Here is a 12050-nt window from a genome sequence, read left to right on the forward strand (position 1 = left end):
CTATTGACAAGTTAATGGGGAAACAACAGCAGGCAACATGGTTCTGACAACTGGATGCTATTTGTGTGAAGAAGTGACATACGGCTGGCATGTCAGGTGGCAAAGGATGGCAAGGAAATGTGTATAACCAAAGAAACCAGGAAGCCCAATACTGATGTTGCACACAACAGATTTTAAGAACTGAGCAGAAGCATTCTTTGTCACATCATGTCTCCAGGCTTAAAGTAGCAGACAGACTCCTAGACAACTTAAAGTCAACTCAGTATATCAGGTCCTTTATTAAGCACCTTTATTGCCTTTTTATTCTGTCAGTACTTGGCAGTGATAACAGATATTTAACATTAATTCCCAGTACATGCCACCGATACAATTTCTTATTAAGTTACTTTGCATTGGAAATGTAGCTGTCAGGTGGCCAATTCATCTGCTAAACATTAGATAACCTCTTAAATAAAAAGTGCAATGGTTCGCTGTGAATTCAGTGAACTTTTACACGACAGAACCTCAGAAGACAGTAAACCAGACAAAGACAGAAAAGGGTATCAAATTTATCAAGATGAACAGCAACTACTTTCAGTTTCATATTAGAATCATATGGACAGCTCAAAACTTGCAGGGATGACAAGGTTGAAACCAGCACAGTCAGAGGCAAAAGTATGTCCAAGATGTGAACTTGGTAGAGGATTTGAAAAGAAAAAAACCTGCCCACAGATGGTTGCAAACGACCTCCAGGCTGTGTATGAATCCAATGAAATTAATGAAAATATTACCTTGTCTAAACCAACTGATGCATCATTAAAAAGATAACCAGAAAAAAATACATATTTGGGGCCACTTAGATGAGTACATTGATATTGATCACTGCTGTAACAGAAGCATCAAGACATGAGAGACTGCTGGAACTCCTGAACTGCTGACCAAGCAGTCTACATCCACACTGTGACATGAAGATGTGATGCACCACATTGAGAAGAATACTCTGGGTCAAACTGCAGATTTACCAAGCCAAGAAAACGTGCTTTATGTTGAGAGCACATGATATGCTGACATATCTTCACAAAGGAATATTAAGGATGGAACATTTGAGCGTTGCAAACCTTGTGCAGGCAAAAATCCTGAGGCAAACGTAGCATGAATTCTCACTGAAGCTGCCATGACTCCTAATGAAGCAAGTGACAAATGGGATTAATATGCACTGCAGCTAACCCCACTGTTGATGCAGCTTGTTTCTTGGAAAATGAACCACCTCCCATCAGACTACAAACAGAGCACCTTCTCACGCTCACGTTACATTTGCCTGTTACTTTACAGCTCCGCACCCTTTTGAAAAAATAGGCAAACAGTTCACACTTCTGTACTTAAACTTTATTTCTTCATAATTACAGGCTATTGTTAGAATTTTTAAACAAAAGGGAAGTCTATAAATAGAGGCTAATCCCACAAGTTTCTTTTTTTAAAAAAAGTTAAAACTTCATAAGTAATGCCATTTAGCTCACAGCAGTGGTTTGTTGGTAGTCTGAGTAAAAGTACTATAGTCAGAGTCAGTAACATGAAATGTAACATCAAATGACTCAAAACTTTTAAATTCCATAAAGGAAAGCAAGAATATATATATAATATATACATAATAATATTGTGTTGGTCCACTGAGTATACATTTTTTAACAAAAGATAAGAAACTATGTAATCCAGTTAAGCATGATTTGCAAGATTAGTGTACACTCATTGCAGAGATGTATAGATAAGTTTTAACTATTTAATCCTTGCAAAAATTTGAGTTACCTTTTTTGAGCAGGTGTTTCAATGCTCATTTCCCAGTGCAAAAGAAAAAACATCGCAGTCCGGTTCCCCATTTTCCTGATAAACTGAAAACTATCAAACTCTTTCAACAGCAGCATTGGCAGATAATAGGAAGAGGTTAAGTGTATTGAAGCATGGCTGAGTCCAACTCCCCCTCCCAGTGCTGTGTGTTGAAACTTTTCCATTTCCTCAACAGAAACACCACAAGTTAAAAGTGCAAGAAAGAAAGAAAAATCTCTTGATGCTTATGCTGCTGCCATCCATTTGTCTTAGATAGGGCAAAAGATTATTTTTGGAATTATTTTAATTAAACCAATTCTCCAGAGTGGAGTTCTTTCAAAGTGAACAATAAGTTACTTTCATTAAGTTATTTTCATTAAAATCATATCAATCCCACTCAGTGACCATTAAAAAAAAAAATAAATCAGTTTAAGGTGCAACTATCTGTTGGCATTCAATAAATTACACATACAGGAAAAAAGCAACCTTTAAAAAAATAATGAAAAAAATAATCAGACGTTTTCTTTCTATTCTCAGTCTCATTTCATTTTCAACTTACTATCTTGCCAGTGAACGGGCAAGCAATCTTGCCAATTACTTATCTGCATATTTCACAAGCAAAACTGGCTCAAAGAGCAGCGGGGCCTTGTTATCTGGCAGTCATCTTGGCCAACAGCAAATGCACACAAATCTTCCATTTAATTGCTTTATAAAACAAAGTAACTGGTCTTAAAACCTACGACCATGCAAGAAAAGCATTAAAGGTTTCTGTAAGACACACTCTTTTTGACTTGGATTCCATGAAGATTGTAACAGAATCTTCAATGAAGAGAAAAAAATAAAAATAAAAATCGATATGCATCCATATAAAATAAAGCACTCCACAACTCTGGCATTACTAAAATCTTTCTAGAAGAGATTTCAATGACTAACTGCTTGATGGGAGACAATCAGCCATGGCAGAATAATTGCTGTGTTCACTTTGTGTTCAATTACCAACTGCTGACGGATTACAGTCAAACTAATGTCTCATTTTCTGCATTTTCAACTGATTTGCTTACATCTGGGAAATGTTCCTTATTTTCCTGAAAACTTGAGAGAAACTGAATGCTAGAATTAAGTTATTCAAACAATAAAAATAACCAAAAGGACTGAATTTAGCAGGAACACACCACCTTCCTTAATTTTTCTGTATATATGTAATCTTCTGATTAACATTTAAATAGGTTAGGTATTCAGGAAAAGGGACAAAACAGTTGACATATGACAACATCTTATTCTAAACTTCATGCTTCTGATATTTCAGATTTACTGAGTGCAATAGCCAGTTCCAAGTCTTCTTGCTCTTGCTGTTTTAGTCTTGCCAATCTTTCTTTCTCTTCTCTCTCGCTTTCCCTCTTAGCCCATTCAATCATGTCTTCCTCAGTAGAATACTGCATTTTTAAAAGACAAAATAATCAGATTAATAATGCAATAACTAATCCTGTTCTTGGTTTAAGTGAGTGTCAGTAAAACATTTGACATAGTACAGTTTTTGAATATTACTTGCTTTCTATTGTCAGTAAATTATTACTATTAGCTTAGTTCAAGGTTTAACTGTTAAGAACTGCACTAAAGCCACCCTATTGCTCTGTTTTTCATTTAATACACTGTATTTCAAATTCAGTATTAAGTTTTGATAAAAGGTTGCAGGAGCAGCAAGTGCAATACTTTAAAATCAAACTATTTTTGAATAACAAACCAGTCTATAAAAAGTCTGAATGAATGGTGAGAACATAGAGCAAGTACACCCATATCCAGCATGACAGGACATCCTAATTAATTGTACTTTCATTAGAGATGCCTTTTCCAGATGACAGTGACTATGAAAATTAGCTGTAGAATGACTTTAATTGTGCAGATGAAACACACTTAGGTAAAAAGCAGCAGAATATTGAGGTAACAGTTAGAAGCCTATGATAACACAGAGAAAGATAAGTGTGATAAGTGGAGAAGTGGAGAAGAAAAAGAACAGATCCTTTCAGTGTACTTTGATATGAACAGAATATGAACTGAACTGCTGTGATACAATGACTAAGTCAGAAAACATGGTATTATTTTCAATACAAAAGATAATACCAGAATTTGTTTCTACTAAGCATGCAGAAATGCTAAGAGGTAGCTGAAGCCCTTGTGTTCATGAACGTCCCGGTGGTAAGTCTTACAGGGTTATCACAACGTACTCCAGTTAGTTCCTGCTTCGAGCTAGTATTTAAGAGTAGAAAAGATTGTGTTTTCTCCATAGTTCACTTGTTACTCTTTCAGTAGTAACAGCTAGAAAGGAATGCTTTTTCCTTTATAAAAATCATTAACTTTTGCTTCCTCCTCCACATTTCACATTCTGTCCTCCAAACTAGCTTCTCAGACCATCTAACCAGTAAAAGCAATCAGTAACATTACTGTCATGCTAAAAAGACACATCAGCCAGCACAAGTCAGTTCTGAAAAACTGTCAACCCTCCATTTGCTTCAATCAAGCAAATGGTTTATCACCCCCCACCAAAAAAAGAAGAAAAAAAGCAGTATGATCACGTTACTGTGAATGCAAATTGCATTTCACAGATATCAAGATGGAAAGTGAAATGATGCCTTCCAAAATTCCTCTTTGCAAAAGCTCAAAAATAAAATAAAATAAAAATTACATATATAGGCATGCACAAACCTTTAGATTTGCTTCTACTGCTTGGACACCACGACTTCTATGAAATGGATTCTGGTTACAAAGAGACACTACTTTTCACTGCATCATACATAAATCTAGAGTTTACTAGCCATTCCAAACTCACCACATTACATTTCATTAACATACACTATTATGAAGCTATTCATCACTATTTCAGTCATATATTTCACTATTATAACTAAACAGTTCAGTGACAGGAAGATTAAGATCATGTCTTTTGTTGTGTTTTTAATTAGATAATTAAGCCTATTATACCTATAGACATTTCACATCTGCTGTGTGCTTTGATAAAATGAATAATACCTAGAACAAATGTATGAAATGTCCTACTTCTAAAAGGAGGCCTCCATGAAAAAAGTGTTACAAACTCACAAAAGCAATGCAACATAAACATTAACTTCATCATTTATTGCATTGTTCTATTTTAGGGCAGCCTCAGCTGTAAACTAAATGTAACTATCGTTTAGTGGAAGGGAGATCCCACGTACAAAAGGGAGACGTGTTAATATTTTAAATTAGACTGAAGATGTCAGTGTGAACGATTCAAAGCTGACAGTATACTGAAACAAATGTAAAAAGTGTTTACTCACAGTACTGAAGTTTGCAAAATTGTTGGGGTCAGCCTCTTTACCGATGCTGGTGGGAGCAAATGGATCACAGAATAGATCTGCTTCTTGTTCTTTGGGAATTTCTGGGGTGGGAAAAGGCTGAAATGGATCGCTCGGTTTAAAGGAATCTGAAGAGTCTATTTGATTGATAGGTCTTTTCCCTTAGATTAAAATGAATTTAAAATGAATTTAAGATAGCAGGTAATAACACGCCAAAAATAGTATTAATAAAAAAGAAAAACAAATTCAAAAGCTATTTGGAATGCAACCTCCTCTTGATAAATTAGTGGAGTTATCATGACTTCAGAGGAAGGGTTGCCAGTTTAAAAAATGAGGGCATGGCCCAATATTTCTTAAAGTGTAATCAGATGAAAAGGAACACATGTATGTTAATGATTCAAGAGCACAATTATGTCCTGATGTAGCAATATTTCGGGAAGAGAATTCCTAAGTCTTCAGTCCCTATTCTATCAACACAGTAATTTCTTCTGCTTATCAATTATCCATGACGAAAAAAAGCCTTACTGGAATTATTATTTGTCTGGATCAAAGTAACAGAATTTGATTTAGAGAACAGAAATGCAAATCTTCTAAAACAGCAAGGAAAAGCATCCTCTCGCTGTGCTAACACACACCATTTCACAGAAAAACGAAGACAGTTAAGCCATATAACAAACACTGTAACAAACAGGCTTAACTATTTTGTTCATCCCTGCCCAAGTAGCTGCAGATGAAATAGAAGCAGACGTGAGCCCACACCTGTTCTTTTTTCAGCTTAACCCCAGTCAGATTTCAGCACCTCTGAGGACATTAATCCAAATCCTTCCAAGAACAGTTGAGCTAAATTTCATCCCACCGTTCTCTCCATATGTTATTATTTACAGTAAAGGTTTCATTGCAGTTTCTTGAATTCACCCAGCAAATTCAATAAGTGGTTTGACCACTGCAGTGGTCGTATGCTTCTGTTCTTCACAGACCAAAAGAGATTCTAATTCAGCAATGACTTCGAGGCTTCTAGGAATGCTCCCCTGGGGAATACATGATTTATTTAGACAATTCTCAGATAACCTTCCCATGATAGTCTTCCCTCACTGATCATGTTCTATCACTGGCAAACAAGGCATGGTTTTTATTTTCCTGAATACTGTGGGAGAAGCAGCTTCAAATGACATCTAGAAAAAGAATCCTTTTACAGAGGAAGGACTAATAATTGTAAGGATATGAAGTATATGCCAAACCCACCCAAAAATCATGAAATGGTAGCACTCATCAGTGCCTGGGAAGGCAATGGATATCAGAAGCAAGCAAGTAGCCCTTCCATGCACTTTCCATTATCAGGAAGTTTTAAAAGGACAGGCACTTCCTCAAAAAAGCATTCCTTTGTTTTGACCAAGAGAGTCATTAAGAACAAATACACTTCAATATCTCAATTTGTGATTCATGATGGGCAAAGAATTTATTGGGAATGGTTATCATGATAACCACAGGAAGAAGGTACTTTTTTTCTAGCCATCCATTAATAGCAGTACTGTTTTTCTGCCACTAGGTGCTTGCACTCTAAAAATGAATTTGTTCACCACCTTGTAGCCACTCCTAAATAATGAATCCAAAATCCCACACACGCTCCTTTAAGGGCCTCCACAGAAGGAAACACTATCAAACATTCAAATTAACACCACTTGTCACGTCAACTGCTTTTATGTTATGTTATTTGCAATGAAACAGGCTACTTGCAAGGCATGAAACAGATCTCCTCACTTCAGCATTACAATTAAGCACTTGAGTTTAAACTTTTAGTATTACTTTTTCTGTGTTGTCCTCTTTCGAGGGGAAAAGATGAATACTTACTCAAGTTTCATGCTATGGTTTTCCCAACACTTTAAAATTCAACCATAGAGTGTAGTAGTGAAAGTGATGCAGTAGAAGTTTTTAAAGAGAATGAAATGAAGGATGAAAAGTTAAATGAATACGAGTAATGGAATGTATTTTCCAATCTATGGAAAACAAAAAAGATTGAAAGTACAGATTCTGTTGTAACATGGACTTCATGCAACCAGAAGAAGGTTTGGTTAACTTTGATGACAATCATAATATTTTCTGGAGAAGACTGATGTGTATTCATGGAGCAAACCAGAGGATTCAGCTATGGCTGAACAGAGAACAGCACAGGAAACCTGTGTTTATTGCTATTGCATTGGCTAGGTTCACACTACAGACCTCTGGCAAGGCAACCTGGAAAAATTTAATCTGAACATCTGAGGCTGTCACCTTAACTCTAGTTTAATTTATTTTACTCCAGCCACATACACACTGAGTTGTTTTAATATTTATTTAAAGGCAGCATTAAAACTGGAAGTTTTGCAGTAGGTAGAACACAATGGCTTCTCACTTCAAACAATACTCACAGCCTATTTCAACAGCAACTGTTTAATTTGTAGCCATTTGTGTTCTTGCAGATACCCATATTAACTCTATATTGTCTCATTTTTAAAAAAGAAACAAAAAACAAAACTCAGAAAAAACAGCAAGCTATGCTGCCACAAATGTCAAGCAAAATTTAACACTGAGGCAAAAAAAACCAGATCAGGAACAGACTTGTTTTACATCTTCTCACTCATTCATTGTTAGTCCAGTATACTTCACCATCCCCTTGTAATTACTGCCCTACCACCAATGTTAAATAAGCTAATCAGCATCTCACATCAGCTCTTACCAGGAGGTGGTGGACAGGGCCTTGTGGGAGTTCCAGTTTTAGGGGGCAATGCAGGAGGGACATCCTCATTTTTGGCTGGTGGCTCTTCAAATGAGTTTTTAGTTATGACCACATTTTTGACGGAGCCTGATGTGGAAGAGCCAAAGGGATCCTCATTGTTGGCCTTTGAGAAAGAAAGAAAACAGCAACATACACACTTTCAGTGCAATGTCACCAAAACTTTCCATCTTTAGAAATGAAAGTTTGTTTTTAAACTCATAATCCAGGAAGAATGAAAGCAAACATTGATGAAAATTACAGAAAAAAATCAGGAACAGTCAGTGTGTACAGCAATGAGAAGTTGAGTGCAGCTATATACATTCAAAGCCATTTGAAATACAGAGAAAACACAAAGCTTTGTGTTTTTCACACTGGAATTGCAAGACAATTTACTGTAAAAAGCCTCTGTCAAGAAAGTTAGCCATTGTAAATTTTAATTATTGGCAAAACTAACGATAAAAAAACCATAAGAAATAACAATACAGTAAGTCACTGCAGAGTTTCATGCATTTTCTGAGTGATACTAATTTCACATTACCTTTGACAGCGTGCTGAAGTCAGCAAAGCCACTTCCAAAGGATTCATTTCCAAACAGAGAGGCAAAGGGGTCTGTAGCTAAGTACACAAAAATCAAGCAAACAGAAATGAAATATGAAACACTGAAAGATCCTGCAACAAAAAAGAAGCTGTTACATATAATGAAGCCTACTGAAGACTACTTCCATGTGAAATACATAATTAGGTGGGCACTTTTGCTATTTGAGATTTTACAAAAAAACCTAAATATTAACAACTGATTAACATTATACAACATTAACATTAATTCTCCTGAAAAGGTTCTATTGATGTATCTGTATTTTGTATTGATTGATGTATCTGTATTCTGTATTGATGTTGCTGGACGTTGTGTTGAGGGACATGGTTTAGTGGGAGCTATTGGGAATAGGTGAACAGTTGGACTGGATGATCTTTTAGGTCTTTTCCAACCTTGGTGATTCTATGATTCTATGATCTGTGTGCAGACAGGTATTTTTTGTGTATTTTGTGTACAGCCACAAATGACTATGAACACAAATGAGATCACTTCCAACAGTAAGCTCACATCTGGAATACAGTGTCTTCAAACCTTGTATGAACTCAACCTGTAATAACAACAGTGTTCTTCAACTCTTGCATGCCACAAAGCATGTAAGAACTGCTGTTCTGTTGTAAAGTAAGAAGCATACTACATTTACCAATAATCCAATAATATCAATAATCTCTTCTGCCTCCAAAAACAGTGTTTTGGATTTTGGTTTTTGTTTTTTTTTACTGCTTACTGTACAATATCACAAAGATTCATGCCTTGGATGAATGCCTCCTGGTGCAACTTGGCAATAGAGTGGATTAGACTCCTCCCAAAAACATCTTTACCCTCAGATAAGAGAGGGACACAGCAATACAAACAGAAACCTTGATCAAACAGTTATTTTATCTTAGATTCTCTTACATAGTACATAACTACCTTGTATTTTACTTTGAAAGCAACATGAAATCTCCTAAAAGCAACCCTAATGGGAAGTAGTAGAAACCACTCAACTAGCCCAAACACTTAGATAAGGGTATTTCAGCAGTTTTAGGTGAAGAGGAACATTTTTGCAAAATCAGTCTTTGGTGGTACAGGCTAAGGATGAGGAGTTCTTTGCTTATTTTAAATAAGAACACTCTCCACAAACTTGTTCCTTATGTTAAATGTTAATTTGGAAAAGTCCTTAAAATGCCCCCATTACAAATTCAGCCAAGACTAGGAACAAAAACAAGAAAGTAAATTCCATGTGCACAGTCTCCTTTTACCTAAATCATCTGATGTAGTAACAGTTGTTCCACCAGGGGCAAAAGGATCATTCTTCTTCGGAATCTCTGTCTAAAATAAAAGAATTACTTTAGTAGGAAATTTGTTTTTTCAGCTTGATTAATTCACATTCTAAGAACACAATCACAATTTAAGTTCAGAAGGTTTAAGAAAAGGTTGGTCCAGCATCTTTACGCCAGGCATCAAAGTTTAAAAAGAAAAAAAGACATTCTTTGTGAAGATATTGCTACACCAATAACAAAGGTGCAGCAAAGCATTTCTGACAAATGCATAACTTTAGAAATGCAGATCACACAAGGATCAGCTGCTACAGACTGTGCATCCCATGCCTTCACTTCTCTTACTGTCAGTCCACAAAGTATTAGAATATTGTGATTTGAAGAAGGATAGTGTGCAAAGTACTGAAGATTGTAGAAAACCAATTTTTAAGGCTGGAGGTCTGGTAATATGACCTCAACATCTGCGTAACACGCATATCATACAGAAGGAAAAGAACACCCCTGTAAGGCAGAGTAATTCCTCACTATCTCATTTTTGCAGGTTCACCTCTGGCACACTCCATAGCCACTTAACTTGCTTCCTACATGCATTAATAGTCCACTTGTATTTTTAATACATAAATGCAGATTTTATACACACACACAAAACTAGAACTGAGGTATGATTAACACCACTGAAAGAGGATACTGCAAAAAGACTAGGACAAACTTAAGACATAATTTCAGCTTCTCAGAGTAAGTGTCTATCAGCCCTCAATATTACTTTATTTTCATTAAAGTTACATCCTACAAGACTTAGTGTCCAGCTCTACCTTATTGTAGGCTGGTGATTAATCAGTAACTGCTCAGTTATAATATGAACAGCTAGAAGTTAGGCCTAAGTTTATTTGAAAGAATATGCCATTCAATAACAATTTCCACATTGTGACTGGGTTCCAGTGACAAATTTAAAAAGATGCTGAAAAACAAACACCACATCTGTAAAACAGCTTGGGTTTTTAGAAGAACTTGCTATCACATCAGACTTTAAATAAGATAAAACATACTTATTGATCCTACAAGCTTCAGAGGGAAAAAAGTGAAGTCTCAACAGAACCTGAGGAGATTAATGAACTTGAAAGAAAACAAAGATTAAGTTCTACCAGCTATTAATAGAGCTTAACTCAGTCCCAAAACATTCTGACTTGTGGAGCTGCACACTGAAATATTTTTAAAATGTTTTTATTTCTATTTTCTGTGTGACTATTTCCAGAATGCAACAGGAAGAGACAAGAGAGCCACATACTTCTGAATATCCGCATTTTAACGTAGGTCCAAATGCACCAGATAGTTTTGTCCAAATTATATATAGTAGTAAAAAATATGTTATCAGCTTACTGTGCTGTTATTATTGTTGCTTGCTGCACTGAATGGATCAGTGCCTGCAGTCACAAAAGGATCAGTGGAGGACTGTTTGAAAAAACAGTCAGCTGCAAAAGGATCTGAGCCTTTGAAGGGATCACCACCAAAGGGATCTAAAAAAAATAGACATCTCATTAACAATTCTACTTGCTTTATTTAACTTAGCATCTTAAAAATGAAACTTTATATTGCTTCTTTCATTCTGCAGGAAGGTGACACATTCAAGACAGATTTGATGCTTCAAAAATCCTTGGTCTGTGAATACTCTGAATTCCATGGTTCAACCACTAGACAAACCAACATATTCTGCACACAACAAAAACTATATTGTGCTACTAGTTCAGCAGAACCAGGTAAAGACATTCTTTAACTCAGCCCCCTTACAAAGAAGCATTTTTATAACAACTAACGTTTTTCACAACTCTTATACTTTCTTCTCCTTCACTCCCCAAACATAACTGATGTTTCCTTATTTGACACTGGGTGCACCCACCATGCTGTAGCCTTCCTACTGCCCATTTTCTTTTTGCCACTGGTAACGCTGTTCAGGACTGAGCAAGTAATGCAATGGCATTGCTTAAACACTGCTTAATCCTCAATGGATTTCCCCATCTTTTTCAAGATTTATGCTACAGAAAGATGCTGAATTAAGAGCCTTTAAAAGTACAGTCCAACTTCTCTGCAAACAAAACATCCTTTGAGTTTGGGGCCTTCCATTTACCACCTCCATATATTTAAATCCCCACTAAGAATACTTTCAAAAGCAAGAGGAAAGTTCCTAGGGAACAGGCTTCTCTGAAAAGGTTTAACACAAGTGGGCAGCTGCTACTGCTATACATCCATCCTACAGTGGCTTTTTAAGTCATTATCATCTTTTTCACACTGTAAGTGGTGATACTCCCCCCCCCCCCCCATGT

At 36.1% G+C, this 12050-nt stretch overlaps 1 protein-coding gene across 1 annotated transcript in view; it reads right to left on the reverse strand.

Annotated features, from left to right (window-relative positions):
• Positions 1 to 254: 254 nt before the first annotated feature.
• The window catches only part of EPS15 (epidermal growth factor receptor pathway substrate 15), a 43533-nt gene continuing 31737 nt past the window's right edge, over positions 255 to 12050 (reverse strand). Inside the window, exons 19-24 of the mRNA XM_042873649.1 lie at positions 11110 to 11246; positions 9715 to 9784; positions 8420 to 8496; positions 7843 to 8005; positions 5112 to 5290; positions 255 to 3233 (exon numbers count right to left, since the gene is read on the reverse strand). Of these exons, the coding sequence (XP_042729583.1) occupies positions 3087 to 3233; positions 5112 to 5290; positions 7843 to 8005; positions 8420 to 8496; positions 9715 to 9784; positions 11110 to 11246 (773 nt within the window). The 3' untranslated portion in view covers positions 255 to 3086. The remainder of the gene's footprint in view (positions 3234 to 5111; positions 5291 to 7842; positions 8006 to 8419; positions 8497 to 9714; positions 9785 to 11109; positions 11247 to 12050) is intronic.

This window comes from Lagopus leucura, unplaced genomic scaffold, assembly GCF_019238085.1.
Source record: "Lagopus leucura isolate 7727_CA_CO unplaced genomic scaffold, USGS_WTPT01 Super-Scaffold_100009, whole genome shotgun sequence".
NCBI classification, from domain to species: domain Eukaryota; kingdom Metazoa; phylum Chordata; class Aves; order Galliformes; family Phasianidae; genus Lagopus; species Lagopus leucura.